This window comes from Lacerta agilis, chromosome 11, assembly GCF_009819535.1.
Source record: "Lacerta agilis isolate rLacAgi1 chromosome 11, rLacAgi1.pri, whole genome shotgun sequence".
NCBI classification, from domain to species: Eukaryota; Metazoa; Chordata; class Lepidosauria; order Squamata; family Lacertidae; genus Lacerta; species Lacerta agilis.
The window spans coordinates 23,549,375-23,573,669 of NC_046322.1; the positions used below are offsets into that span (position 1 = coordinate 23,549,375).

A 24,295-nucleotide genomic window follows, 5' to 3' on the forward strand; every position below is an offset into this window, starting at 1 on the left:
ACCATGGGTCTCCAAAACTTGCACCCTGCTCACTTTCAAATCTGGAACTGCCCAACACTGCCATATGGGCCCTGGAAGGCTGGCCACAATGGAATTCAGCCCCAAGTTGTAAAAGCTTTTCCCATTTTGTTTGAAAGAAGAATAGTTATAGCCTTAATTTTTCATGCTTGATAATACTACAGTACTGATAAATACTAACTGGACAAAGACAGGTTTTGTGTAACTCCTTCCCTAAAAAATAGCTTCTAGCTTTTAAAAACTGCTTTGATACACATTCTGGGAACTTGGGGCGGGGGGAACACGTTTAAGATGGGGGAGGAAGCAGATGGCAAAAAAGCAGAAACCGACTTCAACCTAGAGAAGGAAAAGGTTGGTTCAGAAGGGTCAGGGGGACCAATCCAGGAAATCTGAAGGGAGTTACTTTGTTCTTCTTTCATGAAGATCCTGCTGCACCCTGCATAGGGCATGTGTTGGAAGGAGTCCTGGATGCATTGAATGAAGGTTCCGCTTTACAACACTTCTAACAGTACACTAAAGTTAGGGGGAAGGATAACTGCTCAGTTGTGCTTTGTATGCAGGAGGTCTCGGGTTCAACCCCTCTCACCTGCACTTAAGAGGTCAGGTGGCAAGAAAAGCCTCACTGCCAGAGACCATGGAGAGCCACAGGCAATGCAACGCAAAGCTAAATGGGCTAATATGTGTGGCACTTACATAACGCCGTGAGCGTATTTCATCATGCTAATGCTCATGGACCTATTTCATTGCATCTGCAGGGATCAGCCGCCACGGAATAAAATCCATTATTTTGCAACTTATTACGACATCATTTGTATAAATAAAATGACTAGTACACCCAAGGGAACACAACAGTATAATTATAAAATTACATTATGGCACTATCTGAAAAGATTAAAGTTCAGCATTGCAAAAAGGCAAATAACCAATTGGTCTTAAAGGTAGACCAGTGACTTTACTCATTTCAGTTTTATAAATTGTTTCATATAAAACACCACAAAGTGGTACACACAGTATTACAGTATCAACATTGTCCAATGATGCAAATTCTTGAGCCACACCATGACCACTGGTGTGAATGTAGTTTAGTGTGACATGTCAGTATATTGGATAAAAAGGCATAACACAATAGTCCCCATGCCCAAATGCAAACTCAGTCATCTTCAATAGCAGCCCCACACAGACCACTTTACAGTAGTCTAGTCTGGCTGTAACTAGTCAATGCATGACAAGGTACTAGATATACTACAGCTGCACAATTCTTAACCATTGTACAAGAGAACTTTGCTTTGTTGTGCAAAATGCAAGATGGCGGCACACGGGGATAAACACATGTGACTCTTAACGTGGCTCAAGTTGCAGGCATGCAAGAGTCATAAGGCAGGAACTCCAGCCTGCATTAATTTTCTTTGACTCCCTGTATCAAAAGGTTTCAGACAATGCTAAGAAGATGCATCGCAAATGTCAAAACACAGGAAACATCTAAGTCATATTAATGTCGGCCAATTGTTTCCTTCATGCTAGAAAGTAATTATTGCCAAGGTACACAAACATGGAATCTCCTGCCTACAGGGACCAAGGATATTATTACATTATTTTAAAGTCCTAATTTATTGTAACTGGTGGGTCCAGTAACTGTACTCTTAATCACTGGATTTCATCCAACGCTAATAGGTCATACCAGTTTAATTAAAGACTCTCAGACAATCCATATTTGCTGTTTATACTGCACATTGCTTCATTTTTTTATGTAAAAATAACCCAGGTGAAGTCAAACATTTGATTAAGGTTTTAAAAGCCTTTGCTACATGACCTGTTACCCATTTCCTTTTTATGAAGGCGTGTTCAATGCCTTAATGTTTGCAGTCTACAAATAGCAACCTTTGAGCTTTCAAATGTTATCTGAAGACCAACCCCCGTTACTGCCTTGAGCAGGTTTAAAAGCATTTCGGGATAAGAATTCATCATGGGCTGCCACCAAGCATATATGCAGCCAGAAGCTGTACCCAGTATCAGTTTCATGAATCCCAATTCATTCACTGAGTCTGAAGATTGACAGAAAGCAGACAGCACAAACTGGAACCTTTTCCACCATTAAGTACATACTGTATATAATAATGATACCTTTCTGCCTTACTTCCATTTATCACCTAAAAACTACTTAAGAAATTAAGAAGGGGGCTCTCTCTCATTCATACCATTCACACCTGAAGACTGAATTTTACCTGTTTTGAAAATGAACTTCTCTTGCTACACAGAAGCAACAATATGGTAGTCAGTTTTGTATTTAGAAATGTAATGGTAGCAGGGATGTTTTCATAATTGTTTTCAGAAATTATGTATTCTTCATGGATACTTTTTTTGTATTGCTGCTTGAAAACATGTGTTTCCAAACTTGAAATATAGGTGTGAACAATGTGTACCAAATTAAAAAAGAACAAGAGTTTAATTTGATAAAAGTTGCAAGAATCTGCTGCAAAACCACAATAGATTACAAAATCTCCTGCAGTTAAGTCTCTCTCCCTCTTTCATAATTCAACCCAAATAACCTAGTATCCATTTATTTACCTATATAAGTGACCATTGTCTTCAAAATCCTCTTTTCCCCATCTTCCTTTGATATCTTCGATAACATGGTTTCTCAGGAACTTTTTGAGGAGCTGAACTGTTTGGGTGCGGGTCACTTCTGGGCTGAAATTTTGATTGTGCTGCAGCAGTCTTTGTAGCCAGTCAACGGCCTCTGAAGCTGTGAAGCAGCGCTCATAGCTTTTGAAGCGACAGCGGTGCTTCCGTAAAGGCATCCCACCTCGGAAGAGCTCAATAGTCTCATTCCACTGAGAAGACAATAAAGAATATCAATACAAAAAGATTTACCCAAAGCCAAACTAGTGCTTGTTTGCTCAGACTTAGGCAGTCCTAGGGAAGGTCAAGGGAAGCAGGTAAAGAGAACTTACTTGGAAGTGGAGGGCTTCATAAATCAGGAAAAGTATTGCCTCCATACCTGCAAGTTTTTCTCCACATACAGTACCAGAAAAGTCATTTCCTTATACCCCAAAGCTAAAGGTTTGGGGGGATTTCTCCTTAAACTACAAGAAATTACCACCAAAGGCAGTAACTAGCAATTATTCTTCAGTGCAAAATCCCCTGCAAGCTGACACAACTGAGCAACCTCCAAATATATTATCCAGACACTGACAAGACAATGTAATTGTAGTATCTCAAAATCTGGGAGAATTGTGTACAGCTATTAACCAAATGAAAAACAACAAAGCCAGCAGACCTGACCTGATGGGATACCTGCCAAAGTCTTCAAAGTGGGTGGAACTAAACTTACACAACAACTTCACAAGCTCAGAGGAGTTCCCAGCAGACTTTAGGGATGCCAATATTATCAATCTATTTTAAAAAGGTGATAGAATGGATTGCGGAAACTATTGAGGTATCTTTTTATTAGTGGCAGCCGGCAAAATTCTTGCAAGGATCTTAGCAAACAGTCTTCTAATAATATCAGAGGCTGCCCTTCCTGAATCCCAAAATGGTTTTCAACCTTCTAGGGGGACAATCAACATGATTTCACAGCTGCAAGAAAAATGCAGAGAACAAAACCAACCCCTGTAAATTGTGTTTATTGACCTAAGGCCTTTGACACTGTAAATCGTAGTGCCCTTCTGAAAATTGGCTGCCCAGATAAATTTGTGAACATCCTTCGGCTCCTCCATGATAATATGACAGCAACAATCACAGATAACAATGGCTCTCAAAGTGAACCATTCAGTGGGATCAGGTGTTAATCAGGGTTGTGTTAACACCCCAACTCTATTTATTATTTTCATTGCCACGATCCTACACTTTTTCTAAAGGAAACTCCCCACCAGAGTAAAAATCATATATCGAACAGATGGAAAGCTCTTTAATCCGAGTATGCTGAAAGCAAAGACGAAGGGGGAAAATGAGCTAAGAGGAAGGCACGATTGGCAAACCCTCACCATGATCAACTCCCGCCTGGAAACCTATGTCCCCAATGTGGAAGGACGTGTGGATCCAAAATTGGCCTCCACAGTCACTTACAGACTTTAAGTTCGTGTTCATGGAAGACAATCTTACTTTGCCAAAGAAATTTAGATAAGGGGGTGGGGGTGGGAGGGAAACAAAATGAAATACACTGGGTGGGTGGGTGTGTGCGTGTGTAGTGTACAGCAATGTTAGAAACTCATATTTGTAATCTAGGTGGCAAATAGCTCCTTAAACCAGTATTACAGTCACCAAAATTGAATGCCTAGTTGCCATTTTGGGGCCAGATGGCTCGAAAGTCCTATTTTTCAATATACCTTTTTGATCAAGCAGAGCAATACATTTGGTACCAGTTTGGCTGCAGGAATTCCCGGAAGGAGGTGTACAAGGTGCTATCCAACCGACTTAGGTACTCCACTCTGAATTTGTGTAGGAGAGCCAGTGTGGTGTAGTGGTTAAGAGCGGTAGACTCGTAATCTGGGGAACCGGGTTCGTGTCTCCGCTCCTCCACATGCAGCTGCTGGGTGACCTTGGGCTAGTCACACTTCTTTGAAGTCTCTCAGCCCCACTCACCTCACAGAGTGCTTGTTGTGGGGGAGGAAGGGAAAGGAGAATGTTAGCCGCTTTGAGACTCCTTCGGGTAGTGAAAAGCGGGATATCAAATCCAAACTCTTCTTCTTCTAGGGTTGGTGGTGGTAGAGGCAGAAGATAAAACTCACCTGTGTAGACCATGGCCTGGTTTGCACAATGCACCAAGCCACTAAACACAAGCTGTAACCAAGACTTAGCTCAGCACAGCACAGCAGCAAAACGTACCAAGGAGGCGGGAAGTGGCTGTGTGCTCTTTCCAGAAGTCTGCAAAATTGTGTCATCTCTTTAGCATGTTGTGCCAACCATCTACTGCCTTGATGGAAGGTATGGTTATGCAGAGAATGTAGCTCCATTGTGGTGGAGACGTAATAAAGCAAAGAGAACTTTTGCCCACAGGCCAGCTTTTGATTTCAAAACCCTGGCATGCAAAGAAGAGGGTCTTTTCCACAGAGGCTTCACTGGTCTGGCCCAGGGGAACAGCAGATAAACTGGAGAATTCTGGCACTTCCGTATGACTGTTTATTGAGCGTGCATCTTTATTTGTTTGCAGGGAGATTAAAGGTTGCATCAAAACAAGTGTTATCCCACAGTTTCCATGACATTTTCCCATCACTTGCTTTATTATGAAAATTGTGCAACCTGAATTTATCAGTATGTGATGACATCCCACTTGAAAATAGTAGCATCCTGGAACCAATCTCTGAATCAGGCAAGTAGGTTGGCTAAAAAAGCTGCTTCTGCAAGTTTCTGGAATGCTCTCCCCAGGGAGGTTCACATGGCACTTTCATTATATACCTTTAGGTGCCAAGTGAAAAGGTTCATCTTCAAACAGAACTTTGGCAGATTAACATTCTATGCCCTTTTAAATGTGTTTGGGGTGGTGGTATTGGTTTGTTTTGTTTTGTTATTATGTATTTTGTGTTTTTATTTTATATTTTTATGCTGTGAGCTGCCCTGAGATCTTCAGATAAAGGGCAGTATGCAAATGTAATAAATAAAGTCATAAATAAGTAGAAGTCTGGGAGAACAGAAACTTCAAATGTGCAAAGACTGGAGGACTCATCATTCAGTGCTTTGCTTGCAGGAGGTTCTGGGTTTAACTTCTGGCTTCATCTGCTAAGGATCACCTAGTAATTCATAGGAAGGATCTTCTACCTGAGACCCAGGAGAGCTACTAACAATCAAAAGCAGCACTCCTGGGCTAAAAGGTCTGCCCTGGACTGGCATAGAGCACCTTCCTATATTAATGCTGGAAAACAGGAAATGCTGGCAGCTGCTTCTGTGGTCCTTCTAGAAGGGCAACCCCTGAATAGTGGCACAGCGCGCCTGAATCCCCACGTTCATTGTGGGGATTGGTCGCCGAAGAACGGGATAGCTTTCAGTGATGCATTCGTGCGAGGCTTCGTCTGAGATAGGCTCAGCCCTGAAGGAGCGGCAATATTAAGATGAATCCGCCCCATAGCATGTGCAAAAAGCGTTTCTCGCTCACGCTCGAGGGAGCAAAGGGAAGCCTGAGCCCCGGGCAAAGAAGCGCGGCCTCCTTGGAGCCGCCGTTCACTTACCAGCCGGGTGGCGCGGTAGGGCCCAGGCCCCACCAGTCGAGGCTCCATCGGCCGCCACGACAGAAGAGTACTCATCGGCCCGTTTCCACGGCGACCGGCCGACACACTATGCAACCCCCGCGAGGGGGAAAGTTTGAATCAAACACGCGCGAATCCTGATTGGGCCGTGTTGAGGTCACGTGGCTACTCGTGACGCACCCGATTGGAGGGCGGCACTTTAAGGGGCGCGTCTTAACGCTTCAGTCTCATTCTCTTTTCTACACGAGCTCGCATATATTTAAATAACCTCTAGTTTTCTCGGCGTCGTCCCCCCCAACGCAAAGAGCTGATTGGCTGCTTCGAAAACGTCAGGGGCTCGTTTTGCACAGCTGCGGGTGATGGCCAATGGGCTTTCTCTCTCTGACTACCGGTTGGCAACAGCGGGGGCGGGCTGAGAGAAGGAGAACGTGCCCTGATTGAGAACTCTTGGAGACTCAGAAGGCGACCCTGCGCATGTTTTGCTGGAACGGAGCCAGGGAACGCCACGCCGCGGGAGCCGCTTCTGAATTCCAGGGTCTGCAGCTGCGGCGGGGGCGGCTCTCTGGCGCGCTTCTTTCCATTACACCGCGAGCAAGTCACATTATTGTGCCTCCGCCGCCCGCACAGCCAAGGTCACTTATGCCGTTGTTCCATTCCTGCGGTGGCGTTTTGTTTATGCAGGCCCGGTCTCAGGGCCGTCTCGTCCATAGGGGCTGGTGGCGCGCCCCCGCGAGCATACCGGGCGCCCCCTCCCCAACCCGCACCCGCCCGCCCTCGCCTCCCGGAGCCCCAGCACCCTGACTGACTAAACCCGATGCTTATGGGCCTGAGCGCAAACAGCACTGCCCCCTTCTCTCGATTCCCAGCAAATTGGTTTTCGGCGCCATATGGTACGGCCTCTCGTGTTGGGCATGAAATAGTCCCTCGAAGCCTCGTTCTCTGCCAATCCCTTTTTAAAACCTCCGGAATGGGTGTTCGCCACTACAATTTGTGGACAGTGAATTCCGCGTGTCTGCAATGCATCTCCCGGGATTCAGATCCATCGGGTGGCCCCTATTCTATCATCAAGGGGGCAAAGAGCCATGCATAATTTCACACAAAAACCTTTAAAAACCAACCATTCGGGTTTCTTTTACGCATCTTCCTCTCATTCAACTGTGATCACTGTAGTTCCCATGTCGCAACCTCTTCCAGCTCCATCTTTAGGTGCATGATTCGACTGGAGTTAACCATCCAGGAGTCATTTACCTTAACCTTTAGGTGCAAATAGTGGCAGTGGAGACACAGCTTTGCAATATCCTTGCACCGCTACAATGTTTCTATAATTTGTCTCCTGCCTTACACAGAAACTAAATTACTTGGCTCATCTACTTCAGTACTGTTTGTTTTCATATGTATAACATATATGCTGGAGTGTGTTGCATCCCATGCAGATTACTTGAAAGATTCTAAATCTTTTTGAATCAAGGTTTAGACAATATCATACAATAACTGGCTATGAAGCCCTTTCATTGTGTTTCTAAATTTAGAGGATGCATTGAAAATGTGGACAGTGAAATGGTTACTATCCTGCCCAAAGAAGGAAATATGTTGATTTCCATCAGTGGAGAGGGAGGAATAATTTCCCTTGTATAAACTGAGCTATGTTGGAAGAGCGGAAAATGAATTATATATTAAAACAGTTTGTTGAAGGATGGGTGATCTTTATTATATTTTGGAATGCGAAAGTTGGTGAGGATGTAATACAATATTCATTGTTTACTTCCCCCCCTTAAACCAAACATGTATGTTTATATTATATATATATATATATGTATGCCCCCTTTTACTCTTTTTTTGTAAGAAACTCAGTAATTTAAAAAAAATAATGATTGGCACTCTAGGATTGCAGACAGGAGTCCTTCCCTTGACAGGATTCCTTCAATGGAGATGCCAGGGACAAAACCTAGGGAGGCCCTTTTTGCCTGTGATGAATGTGCTCTAACACTACTGCTAAGAAAGTGCTAAGGAGACAGGGTTAGCCTTTCAAAAAGAGGTGGAGGTCAGAGCTCTCATAGGATTATTTTTTGCAACATGAACCTCGACATGTAGAAATGCATGTCTACAAAACAAAGGTAGCCAACCTGTGTGGTCTCCAGCTATTATTCATCATCCCTGACACTTGGGCTCAGAGGCTGGGACTGATTTCAGCAGCAGGTGTAGCACCACTGAATTGCCACTCCTGCCAAAGAGGAACTTGATGTTTTACATTTTGGGACTTAGAGTTTACACTAGCTCCAGATGTGCGGTACATAGTCCTTCATACACAAATATAAGCATTGTATCATTTTACAGCCCAATTCTAACTTACATTCATGTGGAAGTATCGGTAAACGTCAAATTATTTTCACTGCAAGTTAAGTAGTGGTCAGAATCCAAAGGAAGTTTCTCTCCATCTTCAGTTTTCCTCGAAACATGCAACCCATAGGTATTGATACTCTCAAGTACATACGATTCGGTTCAAATCAAGCTTACGCTCAGGGTACAGGGTGCAACAACCATTATCCCTCAAACAAGAGGCTTGTGATTATCGTTGCAACCAGTTCAACCTTTCCAACAATACCTCCTTCATACCCTAAGGCACCTTAGAATTGCAAAAGTCATTTTTAAGACTAAATAGTCATAGTATTTCATATGGTACAGTTTTATAAAATACATTAATGTTTACAGTAGCTGTATTTGACAATGAGGTCTATAGTTGATAAGCTGAATTCCATTTCAGTGAGTAGCCTTTAGACCTTAGTAATTTACAACACCAGCTAAAAACAAGTGTATCTTTGTCAGTGTTCAAAGTACTTTTGTATACTTATCAGGCACACTTCATTTCCATAATGAATATTCATATGCATCTCCAAGAGTGCAACTCAGTATTAACTTATTTCATACATTTTTTTAAAATATGTACATTGGTGCTGAAAATTTCAGGTCAGTGCCTCTTCTTAATCATTAGATTAACCCTCCCTCCCACATAAAGATTATATCCCAAATAATTTATAGTAAAAATACAAGGTTTTTTGTTTTGTTTTGGAAAACCACGTATAAAACAAGTGTGTGCTGTACACCTATGCATCTTGATTGTCAAGTCAAAACATTCAATCATGTTTTGTTGCAGAATGTTTCATTCAGTTTTGTCTCTGGTAATGCCGTTTTGTAAAGTCTTGGGGGGTCTTTTGCCTCTAGTGTAAGCATGGTACCAAAAGTGCAGGAACAGAATTAAAAACAAAGTGCCATAGAGCCAGATGATGAACATAAAGACTGGATACTGGTATGGGCAATGATCCATTAAGTAGATTTGTCCTATATGGATGGTAACTATAATGAACTGGATCTAAAACAGAAAAAAAAATAGTAAATCATTAGGCATTTGTTTTAATCACACAGTGGGGGGTGGGGTTGCAGCAGACAGAAGGAGGAAACTTTCTTTGTAAAACATCAAATGTAAGTAAGGATAGTTATGCGGAACTAGATCTACATCCTTGGCAATGGGGAGGGGAGGGTATTATGATACTCTGCTCTCAAAGCAGGCTACTGGAACTACAAATTGTTTTGCTTTACCTACAGTTACCACCACCCCATAAATTGTGGAGAAGGAGCTAGGGTGCCTCTCTGAGGGCCACTGTTGGTGGAGAAGTGTCCTAATGGTTGAAAGGTTTTCACCATGACAGAGACCTCAGTTTTGGCTAGGTGAGTGGCGAGTTCCTGTCTGCCGTTTTCATACTGGCAGCCCCCAAATTGGATGTTTCTTTGGATCTGCTGCATCCAAAGCCCCATTGTTAAAGAGTTATTAATCTTCTCTCGGAGGTCAGGCTAAATGGTAGCAGTTCAGGAAACAGGGTGCACAGGCCACGCAATGAGTTCAGCTAGCTCACAGCCATTTGCAGCGTTCATATGTACCTAGGTTTAAGACTCAGTAAAGTCAACCTATCCCTAACAGATAATCTAGCCCTCCCCTATGTGTTTTGAAAGTTACTCACCAGTTGTATAGTCGTCAGATGCTTCTTCCACCACAAGTATTTGTGATAAGCTGGTCCCAAGGAACAGAGTCCATAGTAGGTGTACATGATCACATGCACAACACAGTTCAACATACCATGGAATGTTCCTAAGCCACCTGTGAGGAGAACAAGATCCAGTCTTGAAACAGTCTACTACAAATCCAAAGTGCATCATCCGAGACAAATCAGAGATACGAGGCAAAGAAAAGCAAAACTTGAGGCTGCCTCTGGTAACCTTGTCGACCATAATGGCGTGGCTGTCATTAACAGAAATAATTCTGTGCGGCAGAAGCTTCATGCAGTGGCTGTAAATTTATCTATGGATTGAATCATATATGCCAACTCTGTTGTTACAGAGCCTCTATGCGCGCTCTACATCTTCCTGGGGTGGAGACGCTCTATAGAGAAGCAACAGCTCTTATTAAAAGCCCTCTGCACACATTAAAGCAGGCATTGGAGCCTTCTAGCACTTCAGTAGAAACAGCAATATCCTTGTACCTAATCAAAACCTATGTATGGAAAGTCTATGGACTTTCATGCTTTACACTGTATATATATTTTCCTATGACATTAATATCTTGTCTTTCCTCCTAGGAGTTCAAGGCAGCACAAATGCCACCCACTCTGTCCTCAAAATAACCTTGAGAGGTAAGCTACTGTGATGCCCTCCAAGATCTGCTGGACTGCCAACTCCTATCATCCCTACCAATCATCCTTGCTGGTTGGGACTAATGGGGGTAAGGGAGTTCAGCAACCTTAGGAGGGAACCAAATAGGTGCCCCTGGGCTAGGTTGAAAGCTGGCAAGTGGTCAACTGGGTGTGCCTCATGCCCTGCAATACTGAGACACAGGATGGTGGCCTAATTTGGGAATTCTGTCCTAAGCCTATGGACAGTATTTAAATTGCAGCTAATCTGCACCTATTCAGGCACAATAAATGCTGAGCTTGATTTTGCAGGTCCTCACTTGTTTTAGTTATGTTCCGTGAAATTACTGTCTTCAGATAAGAACTTGAACCAGTTTTAGAAATCTTGACATGTGCACTTGGAATAGGTCCAAGTTCATTTGCATTCGTTTCCAGCTAATTTACATATCTTGTGCCATATTTTTAAGCTTTCCCCAATTTACTCTCCCCATCCCTCATCTTTATATTCAAACTCACATTCTAACTGCTTCCTACCCCTGTTTAGGCTGCCTCACAACCATGAACTTCTAGGTGTTCAGCACTTCTCATTTCTGGAAATGCATGCGCGTTCAAGACTGGTGCATCAGTTAAAAGTGGAGAAAAGTAAGTTGATGCAGACAAAAAGTTGAAAGAAAGCATTAACAGCAGCCTGGTCAGGCAACCACAGCAGAGCTATGAACAAGTTCTTTTCCACCCCCACAGCCCCTTTGTGGTACAAACAATAAATCCAGAAAGTGTATCATTAACCAGAGTTTCCCATTTCATTTTCAGCTTTGGAACAAGCCATACTATTAAACCAACTGGCTTAATATCCTGTCTTTTTCCAAAAGGTGGCAACCATAGGTGTCCTGGTTTGGAGGAAGCACTTCTTGGTTTGATTGCTCTTCCCTCTGCAGCACAAGCAAATGGGCAGCTTGTATGAGCAAAAGGCATGTGGTGCTTAAAAATTCTATTATTATTAACAATTACTATTAATTAAATTACTGTTATTCCCCCCAGGGCGCCAAACATCTTAGTAAAATAATACAATAAAAATAAAAATATATCAAAAACATTTAAAAGCAATTAAGGACATCTAAAAGTAGTTAAGTAGCTGGTCAGTGCAACACAAGTGTTTAACTCAAGCAAGCATTTCCCCTATGGCTGAGTGAGGCTGAAGTCTTGCTCTAGAATAGAGTCACAAGCAGTTTCCAGATTACAAAACTAGGTTACTGAGAACTGACACTTGGCCACTTTTAAATGGCAACAATATAATTCAGTGGTTTTCATCAAGATGGGCAGGGTGGTCCACGTTTGACACATAGGACTTGTGCAAAATACTGCATACTAAATTCTGTTAATAAAGGGCAATTGGCTTTATGTATTTGGGATGGCAGCCTTGAAGATTCTCCTAATTTCTGAAGTGCCTAACACCTTACCACAAGAAAGAGTCACATCACACATAAGCTGCAGTTACAGAAACCGTCTCTCTCTGTGTGTGCTGTGGAATAATTAAAACTCACATGCAGAAACCAGAAAAGCAATCTCTCCTAAGCCAAAAATGGAGGCTCGCAACCTACTGATATGTAACAGTGCCTGAAGGATTTGCATTTTCATGAAGCCAGTTTAGCAGGAATATCCAAATTACTCAAGCAAGGAAGCCTGCCAAATAATCCCACACAGTACTCAGTACTTGAGAGAGAGAGAGAGAGTACGGGAATATTGTTAAATGTTTTACTGCTGGCTTAGTAGGGCAATACATGCAAAGTGAATGGAAAGGATCTCCTGTTCTTTTATGTCGTTTCGCAAATGAGTACTAAACGCACTGTGTTCTCTACTGGGGGTGGGATGCAGTTCTCTTGGTAACTGCTTATCATCAAACACTTCTCACTTTATTCTAAAGCCCATCAAACCCAAGGAGTGAAATAAGACATGCACTCCACAGAAGACCCACTCCTTCAAAACCTCTTGCTATTGGGTACATCAAAGTGAGCAATCTGGGCTGTGGCAGCACTCAACTAAAACTACAGTTAAAATTCAAGTGGATGCTAGTGGATGACTATTTCTGCTTTGTGCCACAAACTAGCAGTTATTGACCTTGTTCACGTCACGGTAAACCAGGTGTGACTTGTCTGTGGCCTTCTAGATGTTGGACGTCAACTCCACTACCATTCCTGATCCTTGGCTATGCTGGCTGGCGCTGATGGGAGCTGGGGCCCAACAGCATTTGGAGGGCAACAGGTTGGCTACTCTTTCATTAAATAATTGCTACCCATTTGGGATGCTATCTCCCCCATGTACATGCAAGGAAGAGCAAATGATAATTCCCAACTTCTTATTATGTCTGAACTGGTCATGGTTCGTTCTTGACTTACTGATAGTCATCTTTTCCGGGGGGTGGGGCAGGGAGATCTCTAGTTCAGACATAACACTTGGAGCTAGATTCCCTTATCTAGTTGAACTAGTGGGAGGCAGTGTGACAAGTTCTGCTAGCACAATGTGGCTTTTTTCCCCTGCCCAAATTGGTGGCAGAGGCATTTGAGAGAAGCCCAGAACAGCATGAAGAGGAAGGAGAGGTGGCATCATTCCATTAGACAAGCAGAAATGCTTGCAATGAGTTAACAATCTCCTTAGTGCTACTTCAAATTTACCCTAAGGTTTGTTTCTCCTAAGTGCTAAGCATGGAGGCCAGATCAGCTGCTTCATGGTAAAACTATTAACTAGTTTACCGCAGTGTGTGAACTGGACCATTGTGATGTTTTGGATGATTCTATTGCCATTTTGGACGACTTCTATCTTATAACGAAGGCCAAAAGTTTTTAAAGCAAAAAATCCAAAGCACATTAACTGGGAGGGTTCACAATGCTGATTAACACAAGGACATCTCACTCAAAAGTACTCAATTTCTGTCCACAGAAAATCCATTTAAAAAGACCTCATGGCAAACACTTGGATTAACATAAATTAGTATTAGGCAGCATTAAGCTAATCATTATTAAAAGCCAAAAAAGAAGAAGAGTAAATAGGATGGAATACATCACTACTCTTCCAAGGGATAATAGAGGGCATTATTTCATTTGTCGAGATCTAATATAGCCTTCCAAAGAAGAGAGCACACATTTACGAAAACTAAACTTGTTTTGTTCTAAATATATCTGCTGTGATATTAACTTTTTTTCTTTTTCTTTTTGCTGTTTCATTGTATATCTCCTTGAGACAATTTCGTAGAAGGCAATTAATAAATTGATGACACTATGTTATTAATAATATAATTACCATCATCATTACTACCACTGTTATTAATAGGCTTCTCCCAAGGCAACACTGCCTCAGCCTCCCCAGGTTGGATGAGATGTCCAGATTATTACCATCTACCACCCCCACCCCTTCAAGAGAAGCTACCTATAAGACTTATCTGACTACAGAGAGTTTCCATATTAGCAGGCAGGGCATTTCCGTGTCTTAGATGTCAAGTTCCAGCATGCAGCTAATATTAATCTGAGAACAATAGTAATCTGGCAATTGCACACGGGTCATAAATTGTCTTCTAATTTTTTAAAAATAAAATAGTGTTATAAATGCCTGTAAAACCACAATGCAACCTTTAGATAGGATTATTTTTTTAACATGGTCTTTGCGTTAGGAAGTTAGGAAAACCTATAGTTTTCCCTATGCCCCACTGCTCTCCTGTCTGTACCTCCTTTTTTGCCCAGGTGTTTCCAATTTATACAGGCACCCTTCAAAGGCAGAGAAGGCGAATCAACATGCAAAAGAAAGGGGTTTGCATAATTCAAAGTAAAGAACTTGTTGCATCTATGCTAATGCTCCCAAAAGATTTCAGCTTGCTAGAGATTTTGGGCCCGAGAACATTAAAGGGTTACATAATCACCATTGGATGGAACCATAGCTGTCAACCTTTCCCTTTTTTTGCGGGAAATTCCCTTATTATAGCATTGGGAAACAGCAGGGAGGGTTGACAGCTATGGATGGAACTACTGGTCACATGCCACTATCAATAAACTGCTAAAGCTGCAAAGCTAAAATAGGGAGAAAAACAAGTTCTTAATCCAACAGAGAGCTTGGCATTCCTATGCTTATTTAAGCCAATATGTTTAAGAGCACCTAATTCTGTGCTGGAACCAGTTAATGTGTTGAGTCAAGTAAGAAACCTTAATAGGTTTAAATGATACACTTGCTTCAGAATCTTTGTACTGTTTGCCTTTTACTCTGTGTCACTTTAAACAAAAAGCCTTGTGCAAGTTCTCCTTTGTTTAGCCATCCAGTTGCAGGAACCAACCAGAGACAAAATTTGCAGAGTGAAATTCCAACACTACCTATCTGGGAAAAGTTGATATGCATACATGACTTACTAAAGCAGTTGGGGTGCATGCATACAATTTCAAGAAAAACCCCGTAGGTAAAGCAGCAGAAAGAAAGAAATTTCCACTTAGAAACATTGTATTATTTATAAAAGTTTCAATTTAGAATCGGAACTACCTGGAGCAAATTTGACTCCAAACCACCAGGTCCAAGGCATGATTGTGTGATGGAATACATGGAGAAACGTAATTTGGGCATTCTTCTTTCGGAGCACAAAGAAGATCTGCAATGATTTCAACAGGTATTATTACTACAAGTCACACTTAACATTAGCAGCATGCGCAATTCGGTCTGTGCACGGAATAGCTCATCATGTTTTCATGGCATGTATAAAAATGCACTTGTTCACACTGCCGTTCCCTGACGGTTAGTACTGACTGCACATACTACTGCCCAAAATAGCTGCTATAGTAAATAAATAAATTATTTATTTGGCTTTGTTTTACAGAAGATGCAGATGGTTTCAGAGTCACTGGAGTACAATATATAGAACACCAATTTTTCCACACAATCTGCTGCACAAAAAAAGGGCAGCTCACAATGCACCCTGTGATTTGTCACTTGCAATGTGTGTCTCCCCACCACACACCCACACCCACACTGGTGTCCAGTATTTTAATAAGACATACCAACTTTCACATGGTTTGTCTGGAAAGCAGCCTTGTGCTGCTGTCGTTTCTAGCCACAGTTCATCTCTAACTGGATTTATATATATATATATATATATATATATATATATATATATATATATATATATATTTTATTTTTTGGAGTGGAGAGTCTGGTGCAATACTGCAAGCTATGTATCAGCTCAATAAACACTACACTGATTTCTTAGAGACTAATCATAACACGCTGAGAAGAACCCTGTTGGATCAGGCCGAAGTGCCCATCTACTCCAACAACTTGTTCTAACAGTAGTCAACCAGATGCCTATGGATCTGTAGAACACTACCAATAATTCCCAGCCACTGGTACAGTGGCACCTCGGTTCTCGAATGTAATCCATTCCGGAAGACTGTTCAAGTTCCGAAACATTCGAAAACTGAGGTGCAAAGGGCTGTCAGCAAATTCAATTGAGAAAATTGAAAAACACGCAGGGGAAGCCGTTCAACTTCCGAGGCATGTTCGAAAATGGAAGCATTTACTTCCAAGTTTTTGGCGTTCAGGTTCCGAAACATTTGTCAACAGAGACGTTTGAGAACCGAGGTACCACTGTATTCTGAGGCATAGTAAAGAGAGAATGTAGCCATAGTGACTAGTAGTCACTGAGAGCCTTATTCTCAATGAACAAAGTATTAGAAACTTCAAGGCTAAATATAATGGACAAAATTACAGACATCATCACTATGAGAAGCAATTATTATGGAAGCCTTCACACCCACACAAACTTCCCTGCTTCTCTCAGTGAGGAAGAGAAAATATGAAAATAAAACGTTCTCCAGGTGTCCTCACCAGTATACCTGAAGGAGCGTCTCCACCTCCATCGTTCTGTGCAGACACTGAGGTCCAGCACCGAGGGCCTTCTGACAGTTCCCTCACTGCGAGAAGCGAAGTTATAGGAAACCAGGCAGAGGGCCTTCTCGGTAGTGGTACCCACCCTGTGGAACGCCCTCCCATCAGATGTCAAGGAAATAAACATCTATCTGACTTTTAGAAGACATCTGAATGCAGCCCTGTTTAGAGAAGCTTTTAATATCTGATGAATTATTGTATTTTAATGTTTTGCTGGAAGCTGCCAGATGGGTGGGTTATAAATAATAAATTATCATTATCACCACCACCACCACCACTCAAATAAATTACAGCATGTGGAAAGTTTATATCCACACAGTGGAGTTAACACAACCCCACCTCATGGCGAAGGAGAAATACAATACACACAGAACAATCTGAAGTATACAAAGGTGCTCCTCATTCACTTGTTAGATTCTACGATCGTGCTTACCGTGTCTAGCAATTCAATAAATTTCGAGAAATAATACAAGTAGCAGACACGAACCATCTGCAGAGAAGAAAAAGATGTGTTAAAAACTGAAAACATAATGGAGCCCAAATCTAACCTTAGTTGAACTTTATAAAGGTTTTTCAAGTTTTCGGTGCTGAATTTATGTGCAACAGCTTCATGGTGCACCTCATCACCATTCACCAGGTGATACAATCCAAGGAAACACCAAGGAGGGTATACAGTGGTACCTTGGTTCTCGAATCCATTCCAGGAGTCCGTTCGACTCCTGAAACCATTCGAAAAGCAAGGTGCGGCTTCCGATTGGCTGCAGGAGCTTCCTGCAGTCAAGTGGAAGCCGCATCGGACGTTCAGCTTCTGAAAAACATTCGCAAACCGGAACACTTCCAAGTTTGTGGTGTTCGGGAGCTGATTTGTTTGGCAACTAAGCTGTTTGAGAACCAAGGTACAACTGTACACACAGAGAGTGGAGCTTCTGTATATTTCCTACACAGCAGCATGCAGTGCCCACAAACACATTTTAAAAACTTCCATGAGTCTTAAGAGACAATCCGCAATTCAATGGGAAGGTGCTAGTTAAACACACACACACACAGCAAATCCTTTCTGCATGCGCGTAAAAAGCTGCATAGGTGCCCATGCCTCTCATGGCTGCTCTTTTCATTACACATACATGCACACATTCATTTGCAACTCTTCTGTTGTAGCCAATGCAGTCAAATGATTGCACACATTCCTGGAACTTTGTGAACCACAACGAAGTCATTACATGACTCACCCTTAGAGCCATAGGTGACCTGGAGTAATCAACTATGTCACAGCGAAAGGTATAGCCTGTAGCCCAGCCAGACATAAGGAACTGTAGGTGGAAGAAGATAATGATTCGTAACAATAACAATAACATTAACAATAATTTATTTAGATATACAAAGTTCAGGGGTGTTTTTTCCAACTGCATGATTGATGTTTCATCTTTTTGGACTGAACACAATGCATGTGTATGTTTTAGATTATACAGATTTGCCCAATCTGTATAATCTAAACAGTTAGCACTTATAGAAGTCTCAACAAAGGTTTCAGTTGTGTTAGCCAAAAACATACACATACATAGTATTCAGCCCCAAAAAAATGAAACATTGATCATGCAATTGAAAAAAAAGCACCATGAACTTTGTATATCTAAAGGGTTCAGAAATAGTAGTTTGTTTGTTGTTTTTTTACTTCTATCACAACAGGTGTGTAAAAAGCTACTCGCCCTGTCACTAGGGCAGCAAAGAGGTTATTCTGGGCAAAATTAATATTAACTAGAAGTGGAGTTATTTCTTTTTCCAGTTGTTTCTGTTGCCCATTATTTTTACAGAGGTGCATTTGGCAGGGAAACTACTAACTATATTTTTAGGTATACAAACTTTTGGCTACTTATTAGCAAGGCTGTATAATCAGGAGCATCTTACTGAAATGAAAGGTTGCAAAAATGATAATATGGAGCTCACTATGAGCATTACAATAGAAAGCAATTTTTGTGCTTCAAGTGCCCTCACTGAAGAAAAAAAACTGACAAGACAACCCAGAAGTCAAAGACTGTTTCAAGTATCTACAAAAAAATATATAAAGTCACAAAAGCAGTTTCATAGCATAGCTCAGTGACAGAGAACATATTTTGCATGTTAACATGTACAGAGCCACCCAGAGAAGATGATTCTGAGCTAGATGGACCAGTGGTCTAACTCTGTATAAGACAGTTTCCTATGCTCAGTGAAGTCCTGCTTCTTATTTCAACAGCCTGCCCCTACAGGTATAGTTAGGTGACTTCCCAGTTAGGTTCCTACCGGTAATTCACAGGCAAAATATACCTTGTGCTTCCCAGTCCACACATCCACTGCCTCATATATAACCAGGCACAGAGGAGCCATCACTATACAGGGATTTTACCCAGCAGAAATAATAAGGAATGGGGCTTAATATTCCTGGCTCCTCATAAATATAGGGAAGCGAAGAAGAGAGATGCAGAGATACCGCTTGGTTAATTTGTACACTTGCCACTGTGGGGACTTGGGTGTGTGAAGCCTGCAAAGCCTGCTCCAGGTCCTTCTACTCTGCCCAGTAATATTCTGGAACAGTATTCTGGCCATCTGGATGTTGTGAAGACCCGCATCAACTCCAGCCAGCATGGCCAACAATCAGAGATGGTGAGAGATGAAGTTCACCATTTAGGAGGGCCCACAGGTTAGTCAACTTTGACTTTACATATTACAGAGCCACGTCATTTTTAGGATAATGTTGTTGCTGAGAGCGCACTCGTGTACAGTTAACAAAGAGAGGAAGGAGGATTCTTATTCCCCCAAATACACACTTTCCCCAGGAGTAGAGATAGAAGCCTAGTGTGGACTCATCCATTTGCTTCACATGTTGGGAGAAATATTTGCTGCATTTCCCAACTGCTAGACTGTGGTAGAGGGAAATGCAATTCAGAAGGCAGTCCCGAGGCTTCAAAAAGCTAAGAGAGATGATGAATTTTCCCTGGGAACAAAGGATCACATCGTTGCATTCAGATTTGATGAAAGTGTTTCTAAACTTTGGTGTTGCAATCTGGCCCACAGCAGAAACCCATTCACATTTTTAGGGGGCGGGGAGAACAACTTTGTGCACACCTAATCAGCAGAATGAGTCTATTCTTAGGCAATACTTACTTCATAAGTCATATAAATTGAAAGAGCCACTACAGCAAAGTTGTAAAAAATCATCAATTGCCTCAAGTCAAAAGGTTTCCTGTTCTCCATGAACTTTGGTCCCAGGTTGGTGACAAAATAGATATATGCTCCAAGAATAAGTGTCTGTGGAAAAGGTGAGGCCATAAGTGGGTAGCCATCGACGCGTGGATCTGGAAGAGATTTTGTTTAAAAGGGAATAAGTCACTCAGCTATCATGATTAATCAATCATCAAGTATATTATTTAGCAAAAATAGGCTATTCATTTGAATGAACATTTTCACCTGTACAGGCACATTTGTTGCTTACCTCAGCTTCTCCCCACTTTATACAAAAAGCATACATTACGCAAGGAAACAAAAACCTGCATCCATAAGTTGCAACAATGAGAAACTTTTGACAATGGCATGTCCGTGTTATTTTTTCCTTGAATACTACAAACAGAAGTCACACACTCTTGAAATGCATCATTAAATTTAGCTATTTTGGCTAGATTTGAGACCTAGTGCAGCCACTATTTTAGTGTTTGATGAGTTGCATCATTTACTTAAGCAGTGGTTAACCTCAGGCTTGCCTGATGTTACTGGACTACCCAGCATAGCCAATGGTCAGTTGAAATCCAGAATCATCTTAAGGACCTTTGATTTACTCATTCCCTGTATTGTTATTGCTGTCAAATTGCAAAACAGAATAAAGTATTAGCCTTCATTGACCCACTTGACTAGTCTAGCAAAATACTTACAAGATTTAAAAGAAAGTAACTTGGTCATGTATATATTCCACCAATCCCTCCCCAATGACTGGGACATCACCAGGCATTTCCAACACCCATCCCTATCATTAATGGCATATAATATACATTAGTATCCTCAATCTGCTAAGAATATTTAATTTCTTCCCTTTTACACTAATGCAATACTCTTAAAAACAGGTACTAAATTTACTCCCATTAGCAAACGGGTTTCCTAAATGACATCATTGCCACACTGCTCAGAAATAGCAGCTTTGGTCCCTCCCTATACCCAATAATACAGTCTTCTTTACACTGAGTTTATCCAGTAATCCAAGAAGTATTCTTGGTGGGCATCACAACACTTTCATAAAGGAGACTTGTTTGGAGACAAAACAACTTGGAATTCTATGGAAGAATGTGAAAACAAAGAGCAAGGGAACTCAATGCCTTCTAGGTTTTAATATTTGTGAATGGCAGAAGTGCACATGTGCACCTTCTTCCTTTTCTCCCAGGCTTTTACAGGGAACATTATGCAAAAATTGTTCACATGCGCTATTCATGTTTTAATGAATGTTTGTAAAAGCAAATTTTGTAGAAGCAATTTTGGGAGCGTCAGTTAATGTCTTCCTCAGATGCTTACCGGTATTAGTGTGGAGAGGTATCCTATTTGTACATCCTGCTGACATATTGCTGGGGTACTAAACGTGGCGTTAGGCCCTGTGTGTGAACAAGCATGCATAATTTGGCCCCTCCAGATGCTGAGGGGAAGTGCTGTTCCTTTCAGGACATGTTTGTGGACTTCCTGGAATCACCTGGCTGGCCACTCTTGGAAACAGGATGCTAGACTAAATGGAGCTGCGATCCAGCTATGTTCTCAACAGCTGTGCAGGCATCACCTTGATCATAAATTTTCCTGAATTTATCGTTATCTATCCCTCATTCCAAGACGACTAATGCTCTAAAACTGGAAACCAGTTATGTGCCATCTCATAGTTGTACAAGCATTATTTTGGCATCCTAATTCAGTGGAACTCTTAATAAACAGCACCATAACTCCTCTGATATTTTGAGAATCCTTGTCTTGTAGAATGCCTAAATTTAAGTTATACACATTTCCATTCAAAGAGCTGGGATCCAAATCCAGAGGTGTGTAGAAGGGATCTGACAGTACTGACAAAAGAAATGATTCCTTTTTCCTGGTGTGACAACCATCCGATGGATTTGCATGTGCTCTACATCAAAAAGTAAAACCCTGTGCCTAAAATCCATGGCCTGTATGAATCTACAAATTCAGCAACATTGCATAAATTCTCCAGAAATGCAATCACACCACCCAGTAAAGGGCTATCAATGGCTACAAGCCACAATGGCCATGTGCTCCCTCCACTGTCAGAAGCAATATGTCTAAATGTCAGTTGCTGGGAATCACATGTGGGGAGGTGGCTATTTTGCTCAGGTCTTGCTTGTGGGCTTCCCACAGGCATTTGGCTGGTCACTGTGAACAGGATTCTGGACTAGATGAGCCTTTGGGCTCTTTATGTTCAGTATTGCGTTGTGCTTTTTCTGCACTCTCAAGCAATCGTAGGATGCAGAGACCTGCTTATTCGTTTTTCAGTTTGGTAATACACGTGTAAGGTTGTATGCATGACCTTTCTGTACACTGAAAAGACTGATAAACATTGTGCAACATGTAACTCAGAAAGTTAAATCCTGTTCCTCTAGAAGCAATTCATGGGTGTGTCAACACCATGTAATCTATCACTTGTTAAACATCTGGTGCAATCAATTACTCATTTTGTGTTCCAACTTCAATTATCCCAAATTAACACCTGACTTGTTCCTTCCCAAAGCTTCCAATATGCCCACGTATGCCAGAATAGCCAAGTGCACAAGGACCTACTGGAAAACTGCACATTTCAGTTTTACATAGATACTCTTAATACAATTTCAGCTGTCATTAAATACCATAAAACAGAAAGTCACTACTGTGGAGCAAGACTTACCAGCATCTTTAATCCACTCATCATAAAGTGATGCAGCCTTCAATGTCAGATTGTTTAGGGCCATCTCCACCGTGGTGACAAGGCTCTCTCCTGAGGTGCAATAAATTGGAGATATTAAAATATGCAAAGAAAATAGGGGGCGGAAGTCTTCACACAACTGTCAATGAAATTGTTGCGGGGAAGCAAGTTCATTGTAGCGTACCCTAGGAAACTGTTTGAGGGCACTTAACATCAACCTCATTTTCTACTTTATGCAATGCATACCCCAGTCACAATTTCATCTTTGAACACCCAAAAACACACAGACTCACACACAAGCCTGACTTGTAAAAATGGTTACCCAGAAGAAAGCCCTGCTGGATTTCACAGACATGGCTTTCATAGTGCTCAGGATCACCACTATGGTGGAGATCAACTTAATAATATCAGAATGCCCTTATTCTCACCAGTGCAACTTAAAGACTCTAAAATCAGATGCTGTGGAAAAGAGAGAAGCTTCTCTGTTGTTAAGCTCATCTTTTCCTTTTCCTTTTCCATTTCCATTTCCATCTGCTGAAGCCACAAAGTGGCAGGGCAGTCTTAAGCATTAAACCTATTATGTATGGATTTAGAGTCAGGGAAGTAGACAAATGCAAAGATAATAATGAGACCAGACTGTACTGGGTGTCCCTAGATCTGCTGAATGTCAGTTCAACCCATGTAGATCACAGCTAACTACTAGCTAAAGAGTGGCTAATCCTTAACTAGTTCCCTGAGCAAATTTTCTGCTTCCCTACCAAGATCCTACTGATTCTGGCGGTGGCAGAAAAAAGGGGAGGAAAGTAGACAGTGATGGGGTGGGCAGAAGCCAGGAAACAAGTTGGAATGCAAATGGCCCCCTCTGTGGTCTTCAGATTGATCAATTTAAGAACCGAGAGGAGGTGATAATCTCTCATCAACTGATCTGTACTGAAAAGCTGAGGGAGGGGCTGTGTATGTGTGCATACGCATGCAAGCATGGCCAAGGGTGAATGCAGCTATCACACTAAACAAAGGTTAGCACTCCTGACATAGCAGCTATACCACCTGGATAAATTGGTCCTATCAGTGGCAGGAACATGGCTTTCATTGACCTGGGTTGACCTGCCCTGCTGGTATGTTTCTCACGCACCTGCATGCAGCAACACAAGCAGAACTCAATGCATTGATTTTTTGGCCCCACTTTCCTCTAACCATGCCAAGAGGCCATAATATAATGGGATTATAAGAATTCTAGAATGCTCACAAGGTACTGCTTGTCCAATGACAAAATCTCCCTGCAAATGCAAGGCCAACCTATCAGGGAGAAGGTTAGAGTAGGAATCTTGTTTTCATGTTTGTTTTTATGTTTGTCTCATTTTGGTGCTCATCTTAGATAGGGTGGAGTGGTTTTGTTGGGAAATAACCCTTTTACAGCAGTACTACTTTCTTGAATATGTTTTTAACATGCTTACATTATTTTTATTATTATATTTTTACTTTGGTTGTAATTCACTTTGGGACTTTTTGTAGTAGGAAGTGAGATATGTTTATTTAATAAACCTAACCCTGACCCTAACCTAGTAGTCATTTGCGAAGCAGGGTCAATTCCA

The 24,295-nt window shown here is 41.7% G+C and overlaps 2 protein-coding genes and 1 long non-coding RNA gene across 3 annotated transcripts in view; 1 reads left to right on the forward strand and 2 right to left on the reverse strand.

Moving 5' to 3' along the window:
* Positions 1-6,344, reverse strand: part of DEPDC1B (DEP domain containing 1B) — a 35,222-nt gene extending 28,878 nt beyond the window's left edge. The window contains exons 1-2 of the mRNA XM_033163732.1: positions 6,180-6,344; positions 2,584-2,849 (exon numbers count right to left, since the gene is read on the reverse strand). Coding sequence (XP_033019623.1) covers positions 2,584-2,849; positions 6,180-6,254 — 341 coding nt within the window. The 5' untranslated portion in view covers positions 6,255-6,344. The remainder of the gene's footprint in view (positions 1-2,583; positions 2,850-6,179) is intronic.
* Positions 6,345-8,057: 1,713 nt separating this feature from the next.
* ELOVL7 (ELOVL fatty acid elongase 7) overlaps positions 8,058-24,295 on the reverse strand; it is a 42,019-nt gene continuing 25,781 nt past the window's right edge. Inside the window, exons 2-8 of the mRNA XM_033163733.1 lie at positions 22,686-22,775; positions 19,931-20,121; positions 18,019-18,099; positions 17,223-17,279; positions 15,392-15,497; positions 10,211-10,347; positions 8,058-9,564 (exon numbers count right to left, since the gene is read on the reverse strand). Of these exons, the coding sequence (XP_033019624.1) occupies positions 9,355-9,564; positions 10,211-10,347; positions 15,392-15,497; positions 17,223-17,279; positions 18,019-18,099; positions 19,931-20,121; positions 22,686-22,749 (846 nt within the window). The 5' untranslated portion in view covers positions 22,750-22,775 and the 3' untranslated portion in view covers positions 8,058-9,354. The remainder of the gene's footprint in view (positions 9,565-10,210; positions 10,348-15,391; positions 15,498-17,222; positions 17,280-18,018; positions 18,100-19,930; positions 20,122-22,685; positions 22,776-24,295) is intronic.
* On the forward strand, positions 9,839-11,640 carry LOC117054716. The gene is made up of 3 exons (XR_004427540.1): positions 9,839-9,920; positions 10,826-10,879; positions 11,421-11,640. It is a non-coding gene; the product is annotated as an uncharacterized LOC117054716 (long non-coding RNA).